This window comes from Mya arenaria, chromosome 13 (assembly GCF_026914265.1).
Source record: "Mya arenaria isolate MELC-2E11 chromosome 13, ASM2691426v1".
NCBI lineage: Eukaryota > Metazoa > Mollusca > Bivalvia > Myida > Myidae > Mya > Mya arenaria.
This window is the reverse complement of record NC_069134.1, coordinates 17,277,676-17,301,919: the sequence shown is the minus strand read 5'-3', so window position 1 is coordinate 17,301,919 and position 24,244 is coordinate 17,277,676. Positions and strand designations below refer to the sequence as shown.

General features: G+C 36.2%; 1 protein-coding gene across 1 annotated transcript; it reads left to right on the top strand.

The window, feature by feature from the left end:
* Positions 1-1,384: 1,384 nt before the first annotated feature.
* Positions 1,385-24,017, top strand: LOC128212982 (jouberin-like). Its single transcript, XM_052918428.1, has 34 exons — positions 1,385-1,410; positions 3,066-3,131; positions 3,404-3,470; positions 3,751-3,799; positions 4,041-4,167; positions 4,685-4,784; positions 5,063-5,176; positions 5,772-5,956; positions 6,100-6,186; positions 6,387-6,628; positions 6,863-6,935; positions 8,496-8,688; positions 8,974-9,069; positions 10,257-10,350; positions 10,664-10,787; positions 11,136-11,335; positions 11,538-11,596; positions 11,790-11,979; positions 12,580-12,695; positions 13,010-13,178; positions 13,520-13,661; positions 14,078-14,130; positions 14,351-14,445; positions 14,710-14,843; positions 15,046-15,186; positions 15,404-15,473; positions 16,669-16,783; positions 17,233-17,355; positions 17,722-17,848; positions 18,196-18,260; positions 18,519-18,584; positions 18,981-19,143; positions 19,650-19,806; positions 22,655-24,017. The coding sequence occupies exons 1-34, from the start codon at positions 1,398-1,400 to the stop codon at positions 22,794-22,796; spliced, it is 3,957 nt and encodes a 1,318-aa protein (XP_052774388.1). The 5' UTR covers positions 1,385-1,397; the 3' UTR covers positions 22,797-24,017.
* Positions 24,018-24,244: the final 227 nt, after the last annotated feature.

Sequence of the window (24,244 nt, the reverse complement as noted above, 5' to 3'; positions counted from 1 at the left end):
TGTGTCGCACTTAACATTCGTGTGCTCTTATCGGAACGGTCAATGTCACACTCGGAGGTCGATGTTATACAATATGGATAGGGATTTCATAGTTATAATTCGTATCTTAGCTTAAACTTTGTCAGAGAAAGTGTGTCCAGATATATTTTAAAGAAAATGTCGTCCAACTTAATGTTTATGTCAGTTGCAAGTATTTATTCGAAAATTCCTTCATGTTGGACAAATGCCTAACAAACCGATAAGGAGCATTTGGCACGTGTCTGTGACAGCTCGAGTTGCTTAACTATACACTCTTTATTGCACAAAAGGCGAGTAATTACTTGTCAAGCATGTTGCTTTTATTAGAATTCATGAAAAAGACAGCAGATCCATTCATGTGTATTGAACTGGAAGGTAATAATGCACCAGTCAATTGTAACCACGCCCCCCCCCCCCCCCCAGGTCTGGGGGAATAGCGAGTCCGCACCCCAGGGGCCCTAGGCAAGGTCCATTTCCCGCTATATTTAAAGCGAAGACAAAACCACCGTATTCACCCGGCACTGCGGGGCCACCTGAAAGGTAAAAACACAGCCCATTTCCCCGGCTATCCCCAGTATACCCTCGGACCTGGGGGGGGGGGGGGGGGGGGGTCGTGGTTACAATTGACTGGTGCATAACTCGGACAAGTCCTACAACATTTGTGTCGCAGAAGTATATTAGCAAGAGTGATGAAACTAATGGCAGGAACGTTTAAGTTTTTTATGAGTGTCACTACATCCAGTAACTGAATAAGTGCAGAGTAATGGCCCTTGACTTGGTTAAACATTTTAATGGGCATTTTGAGTTGTGATGGAGTATAGTGCGATGTTTCACTCAATAATATTTTATGAAATGTTGACATAAACTTAAAAGAGCACTGTTGGTTTGTGCATATCTCTTTAAGTATAAGAGAAAGGTTAATGGAATCTTATGAGCATGTGATGTTTTTCACCTAGGGTATAGCTTATGGATACCCCAGTGAAAAAGGAGTAATGGTTTTTAACTTATTTAAAAATTCCATGTAAAGCATAAAATCTCGATAATTTTACACAGTTCTAAGATAAACAATGAGATACACATTTGCTGGGAGAAGGACTTTAATTGTTATTGGTCCCAGATACTTTTCAATAAATTATAAACATCAAAAAAGATCTATTGTGTATTTTTTTACCTCTGAATATAATTAAAAAATAAACCTTTGATAAATGAAATAGGATGTCACCGCCCTAATGTATCGGTTATTGGTACTTCGTCGGGTGGAATGCCTAAAATCATTTGGGTGACCGTTTGGCAATCTAGCCGTTTCTCTACAATCATTTTTCTTTTTTAACCAATCAAAATAACGGACGTTTTAGCTGCAGTACTACTTGTAAACAATCATGGCGGACGAAGGTAAGTTTTGGATTCTTGTATTTTTTCCACTGTAAAGAGGTCAATTACAGTAACAAAAAGTGTATGTCTGTTGAATACAGAAAGAGAACGGTAACATTTTCAAGCTGTCACAATATAGATACCGATTTCAAAGAGAATACACCCAGAATTTACGAGTTTCGCAGTCGATAACATGATTCAACTTGCGATTGTATTCTGTTGGAGTGTTGTAAGAATATCAACGTATGAAAATTAGAAATACTTTTGAAAAACTAAAGATGTTTAAAATAATTAACATTGTGTTGCTATTAATGACCTAATATATAAATATGGCTAAAATTCAAGACAACAGTAAATAGCACGGCACTCTAGCCTATTGGGTTAATCAACTTTCTGGTTCATACCTACTCACATTACAATATAAACGTAATAAAACTATTTTATAGCCTGTTTTCATTGTGTGCTCTTTGTATTTGATACCATTGCTGGATGGCAGTCTCTAGAATTCATATTAAGTTATGAAATACCATTGTTAAAAAGAAATTTTCGGTCCCATTGCTATTGTAGTCCAAATTATTGTACGTTGACAGATTTTTTACGATTTTTGATATGGCAAATCCTTCACATACAAATTGTTTTGTACCAAAAGTGGGAAGTTAAAATTTGCTGACAGGTCAGTAATATGTCAATTTGTCGTCAAACTCAACTACCCAGAATTTGGATACTCATATTCGGATACAGATATCACAAAAATAGAACATCCGGGTACCTTAATTCAAATACAAATTTAGCGTATTGCAGACTGCTGAATATAGTTGATCAAAATAACCAATCATCCAATATAATAACCCTGCATCAAAAACTCTGACTTAAACAATTACCAATCGGCATATGTCATATGGAAAGTCATTCGTCTGAAATCAATAAGCTGTTAAAACATCACCCTCTCGTTAACATTTACATAATACCCATGTTTGGCTAACACTAATTTATAAAAACAATGCAAGTGCCATAGCGCCTATTTCTCGCTACCTCAATAAAAATGCAATCCCTTAAATAGCCTGGGGAAGGCCCTGCTCTATTATAACAATCTTACCTCCACTACGGTATTCGAAAACTCTGTTTCAAATTAAGTGTGAGCACCTGCATTTTTTTATTTGACATAGTCGAATTGTCAGCTGCTCATGTGCAAACAAAAAATTACATTTCCTGCATGGTGTGAGCATTAAATAACTTGGTTTTTCTACTAATACAAGTACTATTAACTTTTCGTAATTCTTATATTCAACCCAGGAAACCATTCATCTTAAAATTTGTCAATGTCAAAAATGTGAATATATCAATAATAACATTGTACAGCATGCAATGTGTTAGTGCTGGAAAAAAATGAGCACATTTGTGAACTTATCATGGGATAATTTTACTCTAAACTTGGATACAATTAATTCATTTTTTTCACAACACCATACAAACAATACGACTATTTGCTCAGGTTATTTATAGCCACTGATAGAAAGGCATTCAATTACTTAAGACTTGGCTGTTAAATATGTAAAACGTTTCTCTTGATTATTAACATTATAATTTATAAGGAATATCTAAATTGACAGCTAAGTTCTTTCCAATAGGACATGAGACTGCATTTGTTAATTTATTTTTATTTTGTTTACTTGAAGTGGAAAAGCCTAAGAAAACAAAAAGATCTAAATCAGCCAACAAATCTACTGAAGATATTCCATTATGTAAGTGTGTTCATATAAAAATGGGGCAGATTCATCATCTTTGATTCATATTTTAAAACTTTAATCTATTTTTTTATAATTCGACAAAACCCCATAATTATTTTTCATTTTTGTTTATTCGTTTTTAATATGTAATAGATAATGCAGGCAATTTTTGTAGGAAACTTAAAATATAATTGGATTGACATATTTTAGATCATTGTATTCTTTCTTAGTATCATTTACATCTGGTTCTGTAAGTAGAACTCAAGTGTAGCAACTATTCATTTCAGCTACAATGGATAGCTCTAGTAGCAAGTTCAATTTGTTGCTCAAGCAGGCTGTGGATGAGAGTTTAAGGTACTAGTATGAATTTTATTATTGGTGTATGAACTGTCATCTAGATAAGACTTAAATCCCATATTTTGTATACTACTATTTGGCTTTAGAAATTTTACCTAGCTAATTCAACCATTCTATTAACATTGTTGAGTTTAAAATGGTCTTAGATTTTACATGTGTACTACAACTCCCTGTATAGTTGCATAAAACAAACAAATAGAATGTATCCTGTTTAGTTAAATTTCATTATGATAATCACCATTATGAAGACATGTGCACAAACTCTTTTCAATTATAGTGAGGCAAAGCAAGAAAAGAAGAAGAAAAAGAAGAAAGACTCAGCAGTGGTACGACAGTTTTAACAGTTGATTCTTTATCATGCTTAAGTTTTGAGCCTTTACACTATTAGAATGACTTTTATTAAGAGAGAATGGTTGGTCTCAAGGATATGCTAGAATTTTCAGTTAAAAATAATCACTACAATGTATAAAAAATATTATCAAGATATTAAAAAAGGAGTAATTCAGTGTATTACAGACCGTAATGAATGCATTAAGGTGTCATTTTTGGTTTATTTTATATCCCTAGTTGGAGTCTCTTCGAAAGGGAGAGGGTCTACAGAAAGAAGTAGATGAAACACAGCTCGCAAACACATTTAACCCTGATGACACCAAGTATGAAAAGAGCAACAAAAAAAAGCAGAAATTTGTTGAAGGTAAGAATATTGGATGTGGTTTTGTCTCATTTCAGATTGATGAATGGATAGTGGCTTAGTTAATGCTCTTGTATTTGGCATTCTCAATGATGCATAATGAATTAATATACTAAAAAAATATTTATTGACTGAGGGTGAAATGCTCCCCCCCCCCCACCTTAATTGGCAAGTACATGTAAGTACATGTACATAACAAATTTCCAAACCAAATGCTGCCTATATTTAATCTGTATAAAGTGTATCACCCTTGTATGTACCGTATAATCCTTTAACCCCCTTAAATACTGTGTATCAATAAGAGAGGTTTCAGCCTCATGAATGATTTTTATTTTTACAAATGTAAATATTAAATGATTAATTATTGCAATACAATTTAATACACGGTCAGTACATTAGGCATGCTGATAAATACATGTATATGTGTTTTCAAATCTTGGGTCTGTTTTGTGAGACATACTGCTTTGGGTTTTAAGAACAATTCCCTTTCCTTTAAAATTCTCAAAACTTTCCTTTTCAGACAAAAATAAACAGAATGAGCTTGAAATAGTTGATGAAACAAAAGGAAAGACAAAGAAAAAAAAGAAACAAAAAGGCCAAGATGAGCTTATAGAAAATGTGTAAGTATGTTTTATGCACCTCAGTGCAGTCAACAATTTCCATGTTAACCTTGACAGAAACTGTAGCTTTTTAAACGTCTAAAATAGTACAACTCTTCACTTTTTAAAATTGCATTTGGTTTTGTAGGATGTACTTTTAGTTGTTGAATTGAAATGGAAAATGTTCTTGTTGCAGTAAACATATACTCTTCTGTGTCTATCTGTACTTTCAAGTTACCAATGAGAGTCCTTTTTACTATACATTATCATAAATGTACATGGGTTTGCCTATGTTCCAGGAATGAGAGTCATGTGGCAGACAAAACTATGAGCATATCAGAGTTGGGAACCCCTGCTCCGCCATCAGGCAAGAAGAAAAAGAAGAAAACTGACACAGATGTTATCAGCCCTAGGTAAATTAATGTCCACTTAAGTATGGTAATAGTAGCAATAACAACGTAAAAAATTAATTTCATGCGGTATAGTAAAGTAATATATCATTTTAAAGGTTACGTCAAAACAATTCTTCAAATATCCGAAATCGGAAATATAAAATGTCAGTCAAAACGTCCCAAGACTGGCAGAAAAACGACATATTACAAAAAATGCTTGTGAAACTTTTTGCTCGTTTTATTTTGTTTCACATCATTAGATAAAACCCGTACTACAGTTTATAATTTATTCATGATTATTTTGGTACCATTTTCGTCATTAAGTATAAATGTTTGCAGGAGTAATATCCATTGGAGTGAGGAGTGGTATTAGCATTGTGCAGATTAGGGAAGTGTAAAATACGACGTCACGTTGTTATTGCTAGTAATACATAAAAGAACAAATTGTTGGTGCATTTTGATACAATATGAAATAAAAACAGGTGCCGTCATGTACCACATTGTTTGCAATTATTGTAATCACTTTTAGAATTATCTTTTTATCTTATTTTTATCAATTAATGGTAGTCAAACAATACAACAGATTAAATATGAAAAACCTTACATAATTTCACAGGTCAGAAGATGAGCTGAGTCAGCTTACGACACCGAAGAAGAAACCTCGGAAGAAGCCGGGTGACGGAGAACAGACCCCAGAACATGTGCTCACACCCACAAAGAAAAAGAAAGGCAAGACTGAGGAACAGACCGTGCACACAGAGGATGAAACTGCCACAGGGAAGAAAAAGAAGAAGAAAAAAGGTTCGTGTTGTATTTGATGAGTATCTCATTCTGTGTTGAACTTCATTATTCAACATGCTTGTTCTGTGTTTTTGATAGTTTGAATTAAACGCTTGTTAATTATATCCAACTTCATACTACCTCAAAACTATCATGGAATTTAGGAGGTGAGACAGACGAGGAAGCCATAATGTCACCAGCTGAAGACTCTATTAGGTCACCAAGAGGAAAGAAGAAGAAGAAGAAAACAGGTACTTGTATTGGTACTTTGGACAACTAGAATTATATTTCAATATATATCTTTGTTATGATATTTCCAGTTTAACATTCTAGAGGGGAAAGCAATTTAAGATCATATTTAAATATTTAAATGCTAAAGCATTAAAGTTTTTCCAATTTTTCATTGAATGCATTGTGAACATGTAAGCATATTAAATGAATAATTTACTAGGGGGTGAGACAGAGGATGAAGCTGCCTTGAGCCCATCAGAAGAGGCAACATCACCAAAAGGCAAAAAGGGCAAAAAGAAGAAGCCTGCAGCAGATGATGAGGAGCCAAAGTCACCCAAACAGAAGAAGGGAAAGAAAGGGGAAGTAACTGATGAGGAAGCACTCTCCCCTGCTGAGGACGTGGAGGATAAGAAAGATAAAAAGAAGAAAAAGAAGAAGAAGGTTGCGGAGGATGAAACACAGGTTGGTGATGGTGTTGTTTGTGTTTTGATCAAGTTATTGTAATTATAGCACATGTCTATTTCGGTGCTTCAGTTCATTTAAGGTTGTTTATCTTTTGAATTGCTTTCATAATTCCTGTTTAACGTTAAATTGAATGTCTAGACTTTTTCTTTATTTTTATACTTAACTTAATTCCAAAGAAAAGAGTGTAAGGGTTTCAGTAATGTAAATTGTGAACTTTTATATAATTTCCAGGAGGATGAGGGCACAGAAGGTGAAACAGAGGCTCCTAAACCTAAAGAAAGGAAAAAGAAAAAGAAGAAGAAAGGTAAGATAGTGGATCAAAACTATGGTATGCGTTATAAGTTTCTGATTGCTGTAAGTCTGTTACAATACTCAGAATTTTATGATTTTTAGCTCTGCTGGCCAAAGGCCAGAAAAGCTTATGCGATGGTAATGTGTACATAGTATGTGCGTCCATGCGTCTGTAAACAATTTCTTGTAAACACGATACAGTCTTTAGTTTTGATTATATCTTGATGAAACTTGTACAGTATCTAGATATCCATTAGAGCTTGGTTCCTTTCGAAAAACCAGCCAGATCCGCCCATGCATGCCTAGATTATGGGCCTTGATAATATAAAAAAATGCCATTGTGTGAACAATCGCTTGTGAACATGATACGGTCTTCAGTTTTGTATCTCAATGAAACTTGTACAGTATTTAGATATCCAGGAGAGCTCAGTTACTTTCGAAAACCAGCCAGATCCGCCCATACATGGCTAGATTATGGGCCTTGAAAGTATAAAAAATCTGTGCGTCTGTAAACAATTGCTTGTGAACACGATACAGTTTTCAGTTTTTATTGTATTTCGATGAAACTTGTACAGTATTTAGATATCCATTAAAGCTCTGTTGCTTTTGAAAACCATTTGGTCCGCCCATGCACGCCTAGATTATGGGTCTTGAAAGTATAAAAAAATGCTATTTTTAGCTAAGTCTATTTTTAGCCAAGTCAACATGAGCGAAGTGTATTTTTAGCCAAGTTTACATGTAAAGTCACAATTGATTGTGAATGTTTGTTCAAATTATGCCCCAGGGGTCATTACTGGCCACGTCCCCGGGTTCACAGGTTTGGTGTACTTAAATTGGGAAATGTTAAAAACTTTTTTGTCTGCAACAGCTATGCAGATCCTTGCTATTTTGAACAAGGCTTAATTTAGTGGTCCACTACCATGGTTGTTCAAATTATGCCCCTTGGGTCAAAACTGGCATTGCCCTGGGGGTCACAAGTTCCCTAGAGACTTACTTAAGTAATATTTTCAAAATCTTCTTTTTTCAAACCACAAGGCCCATACCTTTGATATTTGTTGTGGAGCATCAAAATTATGAGCAAAACATTTGAAATTATGCCCCTTGGGCAAAAGCTGGACCCACCCCCTTTGACTTACTTTTTAAATTTTAAAGCTACAGCAATGAAATTTTGACTATGTGTACAAGCATCAATGTTCTCCTCGGATGTCCTTGACTTCGACCTTTTGACCAACTTTTTTATTTTTAAAGCTACAGAAATGAAATGTTGACCATGAGTACAGTTTTAAAAGCAAATATTTTTTTTCCCTCAGATTACTTTTACTTGGCACATATTAAAATAGTTCATGCAACTAATCTGCTTACAACACTTTCTGTCCTCAGATGTTGAACGTGCAGCATTTTCAGCTAACCCAAACACAAAAAGTGAACTATATATTTGCTTCCTATTACTCATATGTACATGCTCTGGATTGAAAATGACCACAAGAGCCATGCCAGTAGAGCATAGGCCCTCTTGGGCCTCTTGTTAACAATAATTGACATGACACTATAGTAAAATTATGCATCCCCACAGCGACAGAGGGTGAAGTGACAGAAGAGGATGAAGCCGAGGATGCTGGGATGGACGTTGAAGACGAGGGACGCATCCTTGCTTGCACGGTCCACCGCACAGACAAACTCAAGAACGACTTCTTCATCCTACACCCCATGGTCCGAGTGCATGTGTTTGATGAGCTTACAGGCAGATACCTCACCAAACAACACAAGTAAGAGAATTTAAAACAGATTTTAAGATATGTGTAGATGCATTGATATCTGTTGTCTTCTTGACTTATCAAGTAGTGCTGCATGTACATTTTAGGTTTTCCCAGTTATCACGGTGACTGCTGCTCCCCCTTCAATGGAACTATTGCATGTATACATAAATTAATAGAAAAAGCTTTGTTTTCCAGATGAATATTATGTTCTGCATGTCTTAGAGACTTCAAAAACCTAATGAGTAGTGGTGCTTTTGTGACAACTGCTATTATTGAAGACTTCCTATCTTTCAGGGAAAGGGCAGTGACAGCCTTCTATGAAACAATGAACGACAATTTAAAACATGTATTACCTATCATGACCAAACCATTTGACTTCAAAGAAAATAAGTGAGTATTAAAACAAGTGTACTGTACATCTCATGTAGTAAAATGATGATAATGGATATTTGATTAAAAGTTTATTACTCTGTAAATTATTGCCTTTTGTGCCAATTTGCTGTTGAATATGTACATGTATGTTTGAGTTTTACATGCTATTTATAATTACTGTGGGTGCATCAGCATTCTGTTGCACAAAAATGAACAATTAATATTGTTGTTCAAAGATCAGTGGTACATTTACTGTACTGTGTATACATTAACTGTACTGTCACTGTGTATACATTTACTGTACTGTCACTGTGTATACATTGACTGTACTGCCGCTGTGTATACATTGACTGTACTGCCACTGTGTATACATTGACTGTACTGCCGCTGTGTATACATTGACTGTACTGCCACTGTGTATACATTGACTGTACTGCCGCTGTGTATACATTGACTGTACTGCCCACTGTGTATACATTGACTGTACTGCCGCTGTGTATACATTGACTGTACTGCCGCTGTGTATACATTGACTGTACTGCCACTGTGTATACATTGACTGTACTGCCACTGTGTATACATTGACTGTACTGCCACTGTGTATACATTGACTGTACTGCCACTGTGTATACATTGACTGTACTGCCACTGTGTATACATTGACTGTACTGCCACTGTGTATACATTGACTGTACTGCCACTGTGTATACATTGACTGTACTGCCACTGTGTATACATTGACTGTACTGCCACTGTGTATACATTGACTGTACTGCCACTGTGTATACATTGACTGTACTGCCACTGTGTATACATTGACTGTACTGCCACTGTGTATACATTGACTGTACTGCCACTGTGTATACATTGACTGTACTGCCACTGTGTATACATTGACTGTACTGCCACTGTGTATACATTTACTGTACTGCCACTGTGTATACATTTACTGTACTGCCACTGTGTATACATTTACTGTACTGCCACTGTGTATACATTTACTGTACTGCCACTGTGTATACATTTACTGTACTGCCACTGTGTATACATTTACTGTACTGCCACTGTGTATACATTAACTGTACTGCCACTGTGTACACATTTACTGTACTGTCACTGTGTATACATAAACTGTACTGCCACTGTGTATACATTTACTGTACTGCGACTGTGTATACATAAACTGTACTGTCACCTATGAACAGGTCGGTGCTGCCAGTGTGGGAGGAGCTACTAGTGTTCAATGAGAACTACAACTACTTCATCCAGCAGAAACCCAAAGTCCTTATTGTCTTTGAGGTATGGTGTCACTTACAATTTGCCGGCAGATTTGATTTCGGCTTAATCATGGCCATTAAGTCTGTGTTTATATAGACAATGTCCATCAGTCCAGAACTCTATAAATGTTGATTTGTTATTAATTTTCATATACTTCTTAGTTCTATGAACAATGTAAATATATCATGCAAATGATGTACATTTAGAGCCAATATTCACTGTTATGAAAATAATATGTTTGAGGCTTAGAGTCAAAATGTTATGACTTTGCTCTCATGTTCATGGACATTACAGGTTTGTTCTGATCTTTAATATGTGAAATTGTTTCTTGCAGCTTGTGGATTTTGTGAGTATGAACCGTGCAGCGTCGCAGGATGACAGGCGGACAGACAAAGGCTTACACAGAATTGCCTGGGCCTTCCTGAAAGTGGTCGGCAACAACAACAAAATAAACACAGGTTTGTGTTATGTACTGTATTGTTATATACTCAATGCTTGTACTTTTTTATTCGTAATTGCTTATTTATACTTTGTACATTTATGTGCTTTGAGTATGAAAATGTGGTTTTGGAATATTTAGTATGTATTTCATAATTTAAGTATCTCACTGGTCACATATGAGAATTTCTTGATATGTTCGAATTTATTGACTAGTTTTAAAATTCACACTTGAATGTTAAAATAACTTATACATTTCTTTTAATTTGACATTAAAAATTAAGAAAAAAAGCTTGACTTGAGATAGGAAATACCTTAAGATGATTTATGAATACCAACTCTGTTATTTATAACTACATGTATTTAAGGATCAAAGGTCCGGCTTCAGCTGTTTGAGCCACCGAATGGCAGCCTGCGAGGTCATACCAGCACAGAAGAGGAACATTTCCTGTGGTGGAAACTGTGTCCCCGCAAATCTTACCCCTCAACATTGTACATCACACTGAAGGGAATCAGACCTCCGCGGGATGTGGAGCCCGCAGAGAGGTCTCTGTTTGCTACACAGGAGGTGAGGAAATATTCATTGTAAAGTATGATAAATAAAATTACTAGTAATTCATTTTTGGTCTCCATTACCAAAAAGAAAAAAAGGAATTGGCAAAAATATTTTCAGATGCATCGGAGAAATTATTGAATATTACCAGTGTGTGTTTGCCGTTTAAATGTTGAGTATTTATCATTTGGTCAAATTCATAGCTGTTTGGTTACAGGAGAGGGGAAGAATGACCTATGAGGACTTAAAAAAGAGTATCAACTGGGCTGGGAAAAAGTGAGTACTGTTCAATAAAGGCTTGATTTTAGTCTGTAACATTGTTGAATCTGTAAGATTATTTCATTTGTTAAAAGTATGTGGCCATCAGGAACAATGCGTACACGGTTATCAATGTATTAAAAAACAAACATGTACTGTATATGTATAAAACCATTTAACAAGAAACTATTTTCTATGTCTTCATTACAAGGTCAGCTAAGAAGCACCCCCTCACATCGTGGTCACGCCTGGCCGGCCAGTTATGCAGGATCCCGAACACCCTGGCCCTGTCCCTACCAACGGGTAAACGTGGATGCTATGTTGTACGTTTCTCCCATGATGGCAGGAGTCTAGCCTGTGCTTGCCAGGGCAATGAGGGCTTCCCTATATTGGTATATGAGGTATGCTGCAATTAGGCCAAAAAAAGTTTGGTTTCATTAGGAGTTGTGCAAAATCTTCATTCACTTTTTCTCGTGGTTAATCTCACCTTTTTTTCAAACTTATATCATAAAAATACTGTGTACATCAATACCACACACATGTATTGTAAAATAAACAAAAAAACTCAAATGCTCGATGTTTACAAGTTATAAATATTTTGTACAGGACACAAGAAATATAGATTGAGAATAAAAATAAACGGTCAGTTGGCAACCAGAAACTTTTTCTTTCCTTACCCTATAAGTAACAAAATATATCTACAAGCTGTTTAGGTCGTTCAGTGTTTTTGATTCAGACTTAATGATTTAATCTGATGAAGACAGTTTACTGATTTTCATTTAAATAATAAAAAAAAATGAGAAGACAATAAACATATAATTAATAAGTACAAAGATACTTTTACTCATATCTTTATTAGAATTAGGTACTGCAACAGAAATTATATGCAATATATTGTTAAACATTCTGTACAATTCTGCCATTCAGAATGATATGCATGTAACATTGATGTAAACGCATTTAAAATAAGTAGATCTCTATGACGTGATTGTGTATTTCAGATTCCATCAGGGACACTAAAAGGGAAGTTTATTGGTCACTTTGGTATTGTGTACGACATGAGCTGGTCCAAGACAGACACCCATCTCCTGTCTGCTTCCTCCGATGGCACGGCCAGGTAGCTGCTTTATTGAACACTGGTTTTGTTTTATTAAAGAAATAGATTTCAACAAAGTGAATGATATTGAATGATATTTGCTGTTTAAAGTCAGAGTTCAAGTCAAAATTAAAATAATGCAGATGGACAAGTTGGTAAATTTGAATTACATCAAAAATATAAAGGAAAAGGTTGTAATTTGACTCCACATTGAAAAATGCATGCAAATTATAAATCTCATTATGAAAGAGGTTTTGTATGGTGAAAGAGCTATATGAATGTATATCAGTTGTATGGTTTTATTGGAATTGTAATATAATGCCCTATCTTTTTAGGATCTGGAGCGTCCAGGAGTTTGGTGAGGACCAGGAGAAACTGCTGCCCCACCCATCGTTTGTGTACTGCGGGCAGTTTCATCCCCGGGTGGACAGCATCGCGGTCACTGGAAGTTACGACCAGGTCATACGGGTCTGGGACGTGTCTGATGATGGGGATAAGTTTACTGTAAGTTGGCAGGATTGTTTTGTAGAAACCAGATTAATTCAGCACATGATTCAATACTGGACATGATTTTGGATTTAGGAGGTCTCATTTCAAGGATCGTTAATGCTAAAACTGGCTAAATGAATAACCAATTCTAGAATTTACAGAAAAATATGAGGTTTTGGCAAGATAGCCAAAGGTAAGAAAATGTTACTAGTCTACTAGCATAAAATTGAAGGACCACTGTTACCACTATGATAACATATAATTACATTGTATTATGTAACAAAGCAATGCTATGCAACAATGTAAAACTAAAAATAGTGTGTGTAAAGTCTAATTTTTCCCCTCCCCCTCAACAGTTACGCTTGGAACTGGAAGACCACCAAGGCCTCATCAACTCCCTGTGCTTTTCTGACGATGGGGAGAGAATGTTTTCTGCAGACAGTATGGGCATCATCATCATCTGGAACTCATTCTTCAGTGAAACACCTGCCAAAAGAGGTTAGCTAGAAATATATGTCCTTTTCCTATATCTGTTCACCTAAGATACTTTTTCATTACTGTATTCCTACATATTCCTTAGTATTATATTTTTTCATAAAATTGATATTAGTTGTTTTTGTGTTTTTGTTGTTCAGGATAAAGACAGATATGAGTCACTGAAATGAATAATTATAAATAAATAACAGTTTTTATTGATTTATTTTAGCATGACTGTGAAAACAGTTGATTTGAATCACTGATAAGTGTGTTTCATGGGTAGATATCATACCTCTGTAGGTGCTCAAACCCACAACCTCTTGGGTGAGAGGCAAAACCATTACCACTTCACCACTCTTACCCTCTAATGAATAAACTTGACGGGTTGTACTCTGCCTTTGACCATGTACAGAATGTAAATTGTATCCTGATTTCAGGTGTGGCCAGAGATTGGACATTGTTTAAAAAAATTGAAGACCCAGATATAAAGGTATGTCCATCATTTTATATAACCAGTTTTGATTACCATACTAACAATATTGCCTTTTGTATATTTTACACTTAACCAAGGAGTTGCACAATGCATTGCTGATTTACATGATTGAAGTAAAGTATCTTTCAATGGCTCCAAATATACGCACAGTTTGCTCATTACCATAGCTGTTACTTCTGGCTGTGTTTCTTTTACAATCTTGCTTGTTTTCTACCAGGGCACAGTCATCAACTACATCTGCCTGCATCCACGGGAGAGACGGCTGCTGGTCCACTGTAGAGACAATATCATCAGAATGTTTGACCTCAGAATGTAAGTGTTCATAGAATAAGTCAATAGGCTGAAACATTCTTGTGCTTGCATTTTAAATGCCTTATCAGACTGAAATGTATTTGATCGGTTATATCATATATAAACCTACAGGTTTGAACATTTTTTTAGAGACAAGAATTTTGCTTTGTGAGCTACATAGGCTTTTAAAATAAATTATGTTCAGTAATACATGATGTATCTCCATAAAGAAAATATACATTGTACTTAATGTCACCTGACACTGTAACTTAATACACATTTCAGTGAGAGAGTGATGCAGAAGTATGTTGGTGCATTGAACTTCCGTGAGCAGATACGCAGTGCCCTCTCTCCTTGTGGATCATTTGTATTCTCCGGCAGTGAAGACAACTTTGCTTATGCCTGGAACACTGACACAGGTAAAGCATTTCTGATGTATGCATTAATGGGATATGTATGGCTATTTTTTTAGCGGGTTATAAATCTGCCACTTTTTTTTTATATATATATATATATATATTTTCTACACACAAAAATGGTTTGAGGCTCTAGATTAAAAAAAAGATCACGAGCATCTGTGTGATTAAGTCTTGTCTAAATATTTTATATGTCCCATTGCAGGTGACCAGATGATCATGTACTCGGAGCTGAACTACCAGAACCCTGTCACGGATGTGCACTACCATCCCCGCGACCACATGGTGGCCTTCTGCTCCCTCGGGGAAAACCACCCAGTCCTTGTATACTCTTATGATGCACACAGTAAGGGATTATTGTTTTTGTTATATGGGAGTGTCAGAATAGTTAAAAAAACATAACATTTCATGTGACATTTTACGTAAGTTTATTAGTGCTACATTTGCTATATGTTAAGTAAATGCAAAAAATTAATCAATGCTGCAAATCTTATTAAATTTATTTTATCATTTTATACCAAAGATTTCTGAGAGGCATTCAAGTACATGTGTGTTTATTGTAGTTGCTCAGTATGAGGCAGGCCTCTCACCGAGGATGATTTCCCCGTTACCAGCTGAGGAAGGCACTCTAGGGTAGGTCACATGTTTACATACATACCCTTTAGACATTTTTTCCTTACACTCCAGAGTTATTATCTTCTGGTAATTACTGCAAAGATCAGGTGAATTGTAAAACAGTTAAGTTATACATACAGTTAAGTTTTATGTTCACGCTGTGCAAACTGTTTTTGTTAGCCCACTTAAGGTGACCCTGTCATAGACACCACGCTGACGGTTCAGTATATGTACACTGTCAGTCCGTGAGTGTATTCTCTGTCCAGTTTTGACTTGTCTGAGCCATGTATTGGAGCATTCTAAAATACCTTAATTAAGTAACACCATGAAAAGACTGTCATGTACACAACCCATGTCTTTAGATCAAAGGCCAAGGTCACACTCAAGGCTGTTTTATAAAAAAAACAACGTATTTTGTCTTGTTCTGGCTGTAGCTTGACCATGGAGATTTCAAAATAATTTGGCACAAATCTTCACTTGTGACAGTGTGTCACATGCAAGACCCATTTCTGTATGCCAAAGATCAAGGTCACCCTCATGGCTCAATGGTCAAAATCCCTTGTGTTTTGGCTTGTCTGGGCTGTAAGCTACCCATGAATTTGGGGATTTTCACTAATTTGGCACACATGTTCATCTAAATAAACATGTGTTGTGTGCAAGACTCATATCTATAGAACAAAGATAAAGGTCATACTCAGGGGTCATGGGTCAGACGTTTGTTGTTGTTTTTTGGCTTGTTTGTCATCACTCCCATGCATAGCCATCAAATTTTCAACAATTACTATCAAGGTTAAAGAGCAATCTTCCTCATAACTGTTCCATAATTGTGATATTGGCATGCTCAACATTGATGGCCTATCGCTAACAAACATCCAGTAACATTTTGAATTGTTCGCTCAGCTGACAATTCTTTCAAAGAAAAATTTAGGTATTGTAATAGCCTTGTTGTCCTAACTATAAATTAAAACTGTTCAAAATATTCAAATGAAACTTGGTACACATGTTTCCAGAGCAAAAATGCAAATATATACATCAAAGTCCATAATTCTGGCTTTTAAAATTGTTCAGTTATGCCATTTATCGACTGATAAAAGAAGACAAGTGTTGGCTTTCACTCAGCGGTGCTCTTGTTCTACTTCAAACAATATGAATTAAAGAGATGTTAAGATTTGAGCTCTACACAGATTACATGAGGTTTGTTTTACCACTCCAGGACTCCCCAGCTAGCAGAAGAGTTGGCCACCAAAGGCGTGTTGTCCCGAGATGAGTTCAATATCCACACATCACAGCGATACGACCGGGTCATGAAAAATCTCAACAAAATGACGGTAAGGTTCCTTCACTGTTGAAATTGGAAGTTGTTCATATTAAAACTTGTAAAATGTATCAGAAAATATCATTTTGACCAACCAAGTGCTGTGTTTCTTATGCATTGAAATGGCTATTATCTGTATATGGATTTCAGAGTTTGTATAAAAGCCGTCATAAAGCTATGGTAAAGTATCTTTAGTAATTGAAGTTTTGTTTATATTACATATCTGTTTGAAGGTCTTTTCAGTTTGATTGTTTGTATTTTTTCATTTCAATATTTATGAGGTGCATCAACCTTAATGATTGACTCCAAAAGCACTTATTGAAATGACATTGTCACAAACATTCACCTAATTGATTTAAACTGGTCAATGTCTCATTCACCATTCAATGAATTCAATGCGGAATGTTCAATCACCATGCATTTTCACAAACACGTGTTATATCTACATCTCCCCCACCCCAGGCCCAGATGGTGGCCACGCCCTCCCTTGAGCTCCCAGGTACAGCCGTTCTCTCCCCCCGCAACACCATGATGACCCTCGGCTCCACTGGATATGACATGTATGGCACATCTCCACGAACTATGGTGAGACTGGCTGGGTATATTGTGTTGCTGACTTACATCTAGGAAACATTTGCATGTGTTTTCACTCTTGTCACACCTTTATGAACATTTATGCACTGTTTTACATTTTCAGTTATTATAGAATTATCTCATAAGAATATTTTTTTTAGGTAGTATTTATATTTCATTTTTTTTCAATGCCTGCATTAGGATGATACTGCAAGTGCTGTAACTTTAAAATTGTCAAATTTTAAACTTCTATATGAGATATCAGATTTGCATTACATGCAATAAAAATCTTAACTTAATCACAAACTAGTTTTTAATGCCAGATATGGTAAACAAAATATAAAGAACCTGATGGTTTATTTTGTATCCTCTATGTAGACTGACCCGACAATGTTCAGCCCCCACGCTGGCAGGTCTATGGAGGCAACAAAGCGGCACCAACAATTTGCCTCCCAGAGTCAGTATATGAAGGGTGTTGACTCATGGAGACCAACGTTCCAAGAAGGTGGGTGTTATAGTTCAAACAAACTAGTTACTAGCATTGAATTCATTAATATGAAGTTTTGGTTGAAGATTTTTTGTCTTTTGTAAACTTTTATTAGGGTATTTAAAGTGAATAAACATTAGATATTTTATGTTTCCTTGTTGAAGGATTGTGAAACTCTAATTGTACAGTTACAGCAACTTTATAACTAAGTCTTATTTGTACATGTAGCTACTCGTACAAGTTCCACATGTCCTGTTTGGCAACCTCTTTATTTTGACTTCATGTACTGGTGTACATCTGTATTGCTATAAAACTGCTACTGTAGTGTTTTCTTGTAACGATATCATTGATGTTTGTGTTTGCAGTTGGAAGACAAGGACGCAGCTCAAGTCCTGTGTTTGGTCGACAGCCCCAGCTTAGCATGACTGCAGTAAGTTAAACACAATTCACAAGTAATGGTTTCAACAGACTGCTCATATGTGTTTTGCTTGTTACACAGTTTCATTTCTTTGGGGAATAACATTCATTTTGGCAAGTAATAGTTTCAAATATTGATTTTACTGCATTAACATCAGATGGAAAGATGAAGAAAATCAACATGTAGATGAAAGTAAATGGATCAAAGATACATTTTTTTATAGAAGCACCAGACTTTGTACAAATGTTTACATGGTTTGTTTTGTTGCAGTCTCAGGGCAAGGCACAGTTCAACTTCCAGGCAGCTCCTGGCAAGACTGGCCAGAAACAGGAAAGGGTGAGTAGACCACTGTAAACAGGAAATATTAAAAAAACACTCTGTAAGTAAAACACCCTGTAAACAGTTTGTAAAGGGTAAGTGCTTCAGCGGATTACAATGAAAGAAGATGGTGAAAAATGGGATATATCTTCTTCTCCTTTCATTTTTTGATGTAAGTTGTATCATTTCAGAAAATAATAAAGTACCATTTAATGAATAGCTAGTGTCCATGTTCATATCTAATGTTCCATTGCTCTGGCTAAAATATGATTTATGCCAATTGACCTTTAAAAAAACAGACCTGGGTTAGCTCCTGTGTATAGCAATATTGTTTATCCATTCAGATAGGTATAAAACACCCACTAAAAACTATTTACTGACGCAAATAATGCAAGTATTGTACACTCTCTTCAGGTTGTGGCTATTTATGACTATAAGGCCCAGCGGTCAGATGAGCTGGACCTGTTTAATGGAGATGAGATCCTTGTGCTGTACCGGGACACAGAGAACTGGTGGATGGGTGAACTACGCAACGGACAGCAGGGATTCTTCCCTGCTAACTATGTCATCAGTGAAGGTTAGTAGGAGATATGCATGTATATGTCCACTCTGTTGGATATACATTATGTGAATATGTCATAGATAATAAGGGTTGTGAGCTGTGCATAAATATTCCTGGTTTTGTCTGAATTTTTCTACAAACTGCATGTGCATGTACAAGGAACATGTTTATCATCATTGAATCTTAGCAAGATGTATATGATGTCTGCAGCTTTTATGTTTTTACTCATAGCTTTTAAAATTATCTTCAACGTTTCTTCCTTTTGTATTTTGTTTCTTAGTACTAGATATAGGGTATTTAAGAAAGGTATGGATTGTATTGCTTGCCCGACCCACATGTACCAATATAATGGTAACACTTAATTTGTGTTAAATCACGACAGCTAGTAAAATAAATGTATAGCAGTTGGTTGAATTATGGAGCTTTTCTGGCAATGAAAACAATGCCAATAAGTAAATGTCAAAATGAGTTATATAGTTGTAGCATTTTATTTTATCATTCCCATTGACGTCCATATATAGACCAGCAGGAAGACTACAAGGGAAGAGGTGCGCTGACCCCGGACAGTTCTGACTCTGAGAAGAAGCAGGTGACCGCAGTGCGCACCCCGTCCGGGGAGCTCAAATTTGTCTCCGGGGAGGACGAGTCAGAGGATGACCTTCTAGAATCTACAAGGAGGTATGCTCATATCATTTATTGATTTTTTCTAGTTATTTTTTGTTGCCTTTAAAGCATGGCAGACCCAGAGGAATGACTTTGTTGATGCTGTGATATCTGTGTTGTTGGTGTCACACTTTCTTTTTTGATCAACAACTTTTGAACACTTTGCTGCAGAGTCTTCAAACTTGGTATGCACATTGGTCACAGTAATAAGATGACCTCTCTTTATTGGGATCAATATGTCAAAGGTCAAGGTCATGGTGACCTTTACTTAAAAAATTACAGGTGCTTATTACAGGTGCTTTCGTTTCCAATGAACTTCTATTATGCAGCTATGTGTAGAGTCTTCAAGCTTAGTGTTCACATTGGCCATGGTCAGTAGACAGACTCCTATGTATTTGGGGTCAATAGGTCACTTGTCAAGGTCATGGTAACCTTAACATAAAGAAAAAATGCTGGCACTACTGACAGGCAACACCAATTCGTGGAATTTAAATTGATCTATAGAATGTAATCAACTCTTTCTTGTTGTTTTTAGCTCACCTGTCACTTTGTGACAAGGTGAGCTTTTGTGATCGCCTTTTGTCCGGCGTGCGGCGTGCGTCGTGCGGCGTCAGTCAACAATTTACTTAAAAGACATCTCCTCCTTAACCGCTGGGCCAATATTAATAAAACTTCATAGGGATGTTCCTTGGGTGGTCTTCTATCAAAGTTGTTCAAAGAATTCAATTCCATGCAGAACTCTGGTTGCCATGGCAACCAAAAGGAAAAACTTTAAAAATCTTCTTCTCCCAAACCACAAGGCTTAGGCCGTTGATATATGGTAGGTAGGATCACCAAATGGTCCTCTACCAAGATTGTTCAAATTATGGCCCTTGGGTCAAAATTGGCCCCGCCCCGGGGGGTCATGGGTTTTCTCTATATGTTTATAGTGAAAACTTAAAAAATATTCTCCTCTGAACTTGCTTGGCCTAGAGCTTAGATATTTGGCATGAATCATCGTCTAGTGGACCTCTACAAAGTTTGTTCAAATTATGGCCCTGGGGTCAAAATTGGCCCCGCCCTGGGGGGTCATGGGTATTCTCTATATGTTTATAGTTAAAACTTCAAAAATCTTCTCCTCTGAACTTACTTGGACTAGAGCTTAGATATTTGGCATGATTCATCGTCTAGTGGACCTCTAGAAAGATTGTTCAAATTATGGCCTTGGGGTCAAAATTGGCCCTGCCCCGGGGGGTCATGGGTATTTTCTATATGTTTATAGTGAAAACTTCAAAAATCTTCTCCTTTGAACTTACTTGGACTAGAGCTTAGATATTTGGCATGATTCATCGTCTAGTGGACCTCTAGAAAGATTGTTCAAATTATGGCCTTGGGGTCAAAATTGGCCCCACTCCGGGGGGTCATGGGTATACTTGATATGTTTATAGTTAAAACTTCAAAAATCTTCTTCTCTTAACTTACTTGGACTAGAGCTTAGATATTTGGCATGATTCATCGTCTAGTGAACCTCTAGAAAGATTGTTCAAATTGTGGCCTTGGGGTCAAAATTGGCCCCACCCCGGGGGGTCATGGGTTTTCTCTATATGTTTATAGTTAAAACTTCAACAATCTTCTCCTCTGAACTTACTTGGACTAGAGCTTAGATATTTGGCATGATTCATCGTCTAGTGGACCTCTACAAAGATTTTTCAAATTATGGCCCTGGGGTCAAAATTGGGCCCGCCCCTGGGTGGTCATGGGTTTTCTCTATATGTTTATAGTAAAAAAAATCAAAAATCTCCTCTGAACTTATGTTGCTTAGAGCTTAGATATTTGGCATGATTCATCGTCTAGTGGACCTCTACAAAGATTGTTCAAATTATGGCCTTGGGGTCAAAATTGGCCCCGCCCCGGGGGATTAGGGTATTCTCTATATGTTTATAGTTAAAACTTCAAAAATTCTCCTCTGAACTTACTTGGACTAGAGCTTAGATATTTGGCATGATTCATCGTCTAGTGGACCTCTACAAAGATTGTTCAAATTATGGCCTTGGGGTCAAAATTGGCCCCGCCCCCTTGGGGGGTCATGGGTTTTCTCTATATGTTTATAGTGAAAACTTCAAAAATCATCTCCTCTGAACTTAAGTTGCTTAGAGCATAGATATTTGTCATGATTCATCGTCTAGTGGAACTCTACAAAGTTTGTTCAAATTATGGCCCTGGGGTCAAAATTGGCCACACCCCGGGGCTGATGGTTTTTCTCTATATGTGTTATAGTGGAAACTTAAAAAATCTTCTCTGAACTCACAAAGACAAGTAACGTCTTAATACCAATTTTCAATATGGGCCACATACAACAATTAATAACAAATATACATATATAGATACACACGTAAAATCAAGTAGTGACAAGAGCTTAGATATTTGGCATGATATATCATCTAGTTGACTTGTACCAATATTGTTCAATCTTTGGCCCTGGGGTCAAAAAATGGCCCCAGCCGGGCGGTCATGGGTTTCCTTATTTATATGTATATGATGAAAACTTAAAAATCTTCTTCTCCGAAACCAAAAGGCAAAGGCCTTAGATATTTGGTATGAAGCATTGTTTATCGGACCACTATTAAGATTGTTCAAACTTTAGCCCTGGGGTCAAAATTGGCCACGCCCCGTGTTCATAGGCTTAGGTTTTCAATATTTGTATATAATGGAAGAATGTGCAATATATGACAGGAGAGTGATTCAGGGCCATTTGGCCCTCTTGTTTCATATTGTTGTTAATGACATTAAACAAGTCCCAGATAAAGCATATTTAAAATGCTATGATGATATTATAGATAGGGCATTGATTCATTCATAAATATCTGCTCTCATTTCTTTTCAGTCGTAGACGGAGAAAGCGTAACACCCAAGATAGTGGCCCATCAGGGGCCAATCACACTGGAGGAACCAACAGCCGGAAACCCCCGCGAAAATCTGCACAGAAGGTCCGCATCAGTGAAGATACACTTGAGTCTAACGCATAGTCTGGTAGCTTAAAGATTTAATCCAGTCCAAAGCATAGATTGGCAGTGAATAGACAGACAATTTAGATGAATATATTAAAAGATAAAATGATGTGTGAAAACTTAAATGAAAAGAGGGCAACTACTTTTAAAGCCAGTATGGTTTGCTCGGTGTTGTCGAGGTTATGCCAACCTTAGAATATTTTGTGCTTTTTATCTCTTTCTTGACTATTTGCCACGACATCTCAGGAAAAGAACTGTCAAGAAGGACCTCTGAACACCTTTGCCTTGTTGGCCATAAGGGACTAGATTTATTTATATTTGAATCTGCAGCTATAGAGTTGTGGCTATGTAAACGTAAGCATTGCTGTGATAAATATGTTCCAGTCGGTTGTTTCATGTTAGTGATTTTGTTTTGTACTATTCCGTCCTGTATATGCATGTAGATGCTGTACTATATATTTTTTGAGTTTACCAAAAAAATAATCATGGATGTTTTACAGCAATTTGATTGTTCCTTGAAAAGATGTGCCAAACATAATATGGCTTTATATTTTGGATTTATATCTCATAAGAAAATAGATCTGAAGGTGTATTTTGTCAATTCTAATTTTGTTTTACAAAATTGTGAACCTTATGAGACATGTCCCATAAACAGTAGTTTTGATAGACTGTTTGATATTAAGAATTAAAAGGTCATTCAATTTCAAAAGATATTACTTTGGTGTACATTATCTGGACATATTAAATTGATACTTATGATTATTTTGTGTGTTGTCATTACTGTAATCGCCTTTGTATTATGACAGTGTACATTTTCTGTACATAGTATTTATTTGTATATATTGTACATGGATTTTCTCAGCACAGTGCATCATATTTGTTGCTATGCATTTTTATACTCTGTAGAGTGCTTGCTAACGAACTGGTCCTAGTGGTTGAAGGTCTACTTTAAGTGAATTGTTGATGTATGGATTTTTCCTTTGGGAACTCTCTGTAACAAAAACCAGGTCATACTTTACATGTAATTGGTCATTTGGTGCTTGACACATAAAGACCTATTGGTGATTGTTTCTGGCATCATGTAGGAGTAAGGTCTCTCAATTCTGCTAATGGTTATGTATAGTTTGTAGATAGTGTTATTGCTTAGCAATGATGAGTTGTTTTGTTGATCTGTTATATTGTACATTATTTGTGATAGAATATATTTTTCATAAATTGATAATAAAAATAATCTCATTATTGTTGTGTTGTTCATTGTCATCTTTGTAGGCTACATTATTATGCTACAGTAACATTTGAAGTGTTTCTCACACTTAGTTAAACATTTTATATTGAATAACAAAGTGAAGAAAGCTATGATAGCCTATATTAAGTCACTCTCGTTGGCACGATGTGGCGCAAGAGTCAGGTCTTGTGTTGTGGGGGAAACTGGAGTACCCGGAGAAAACCCATTTGTCTGGCTTGGT

What these genes read in the sequence shown, in the direction of transcription:
- LOC128212982 (XM_052918428.1), top strand. An exon ending in TGAAACACCTGCCAAAAGAG is followed by an intron (nt 13,662 to 14,077) that starts GTTAGCTAGAAA and finishes TCCTGATTTCAG; the next exon opens with GTGTGGCCAGAGATTGGACA. An exon ending in GCACATCTCCACGAACTATG is followed by an intron (nt 17,356 to 17,721) that starts GTGAGACTGGCT and finishes TCCTCTATGTAG; the next exon opens with ACTGACCCGACAATGTTCAG.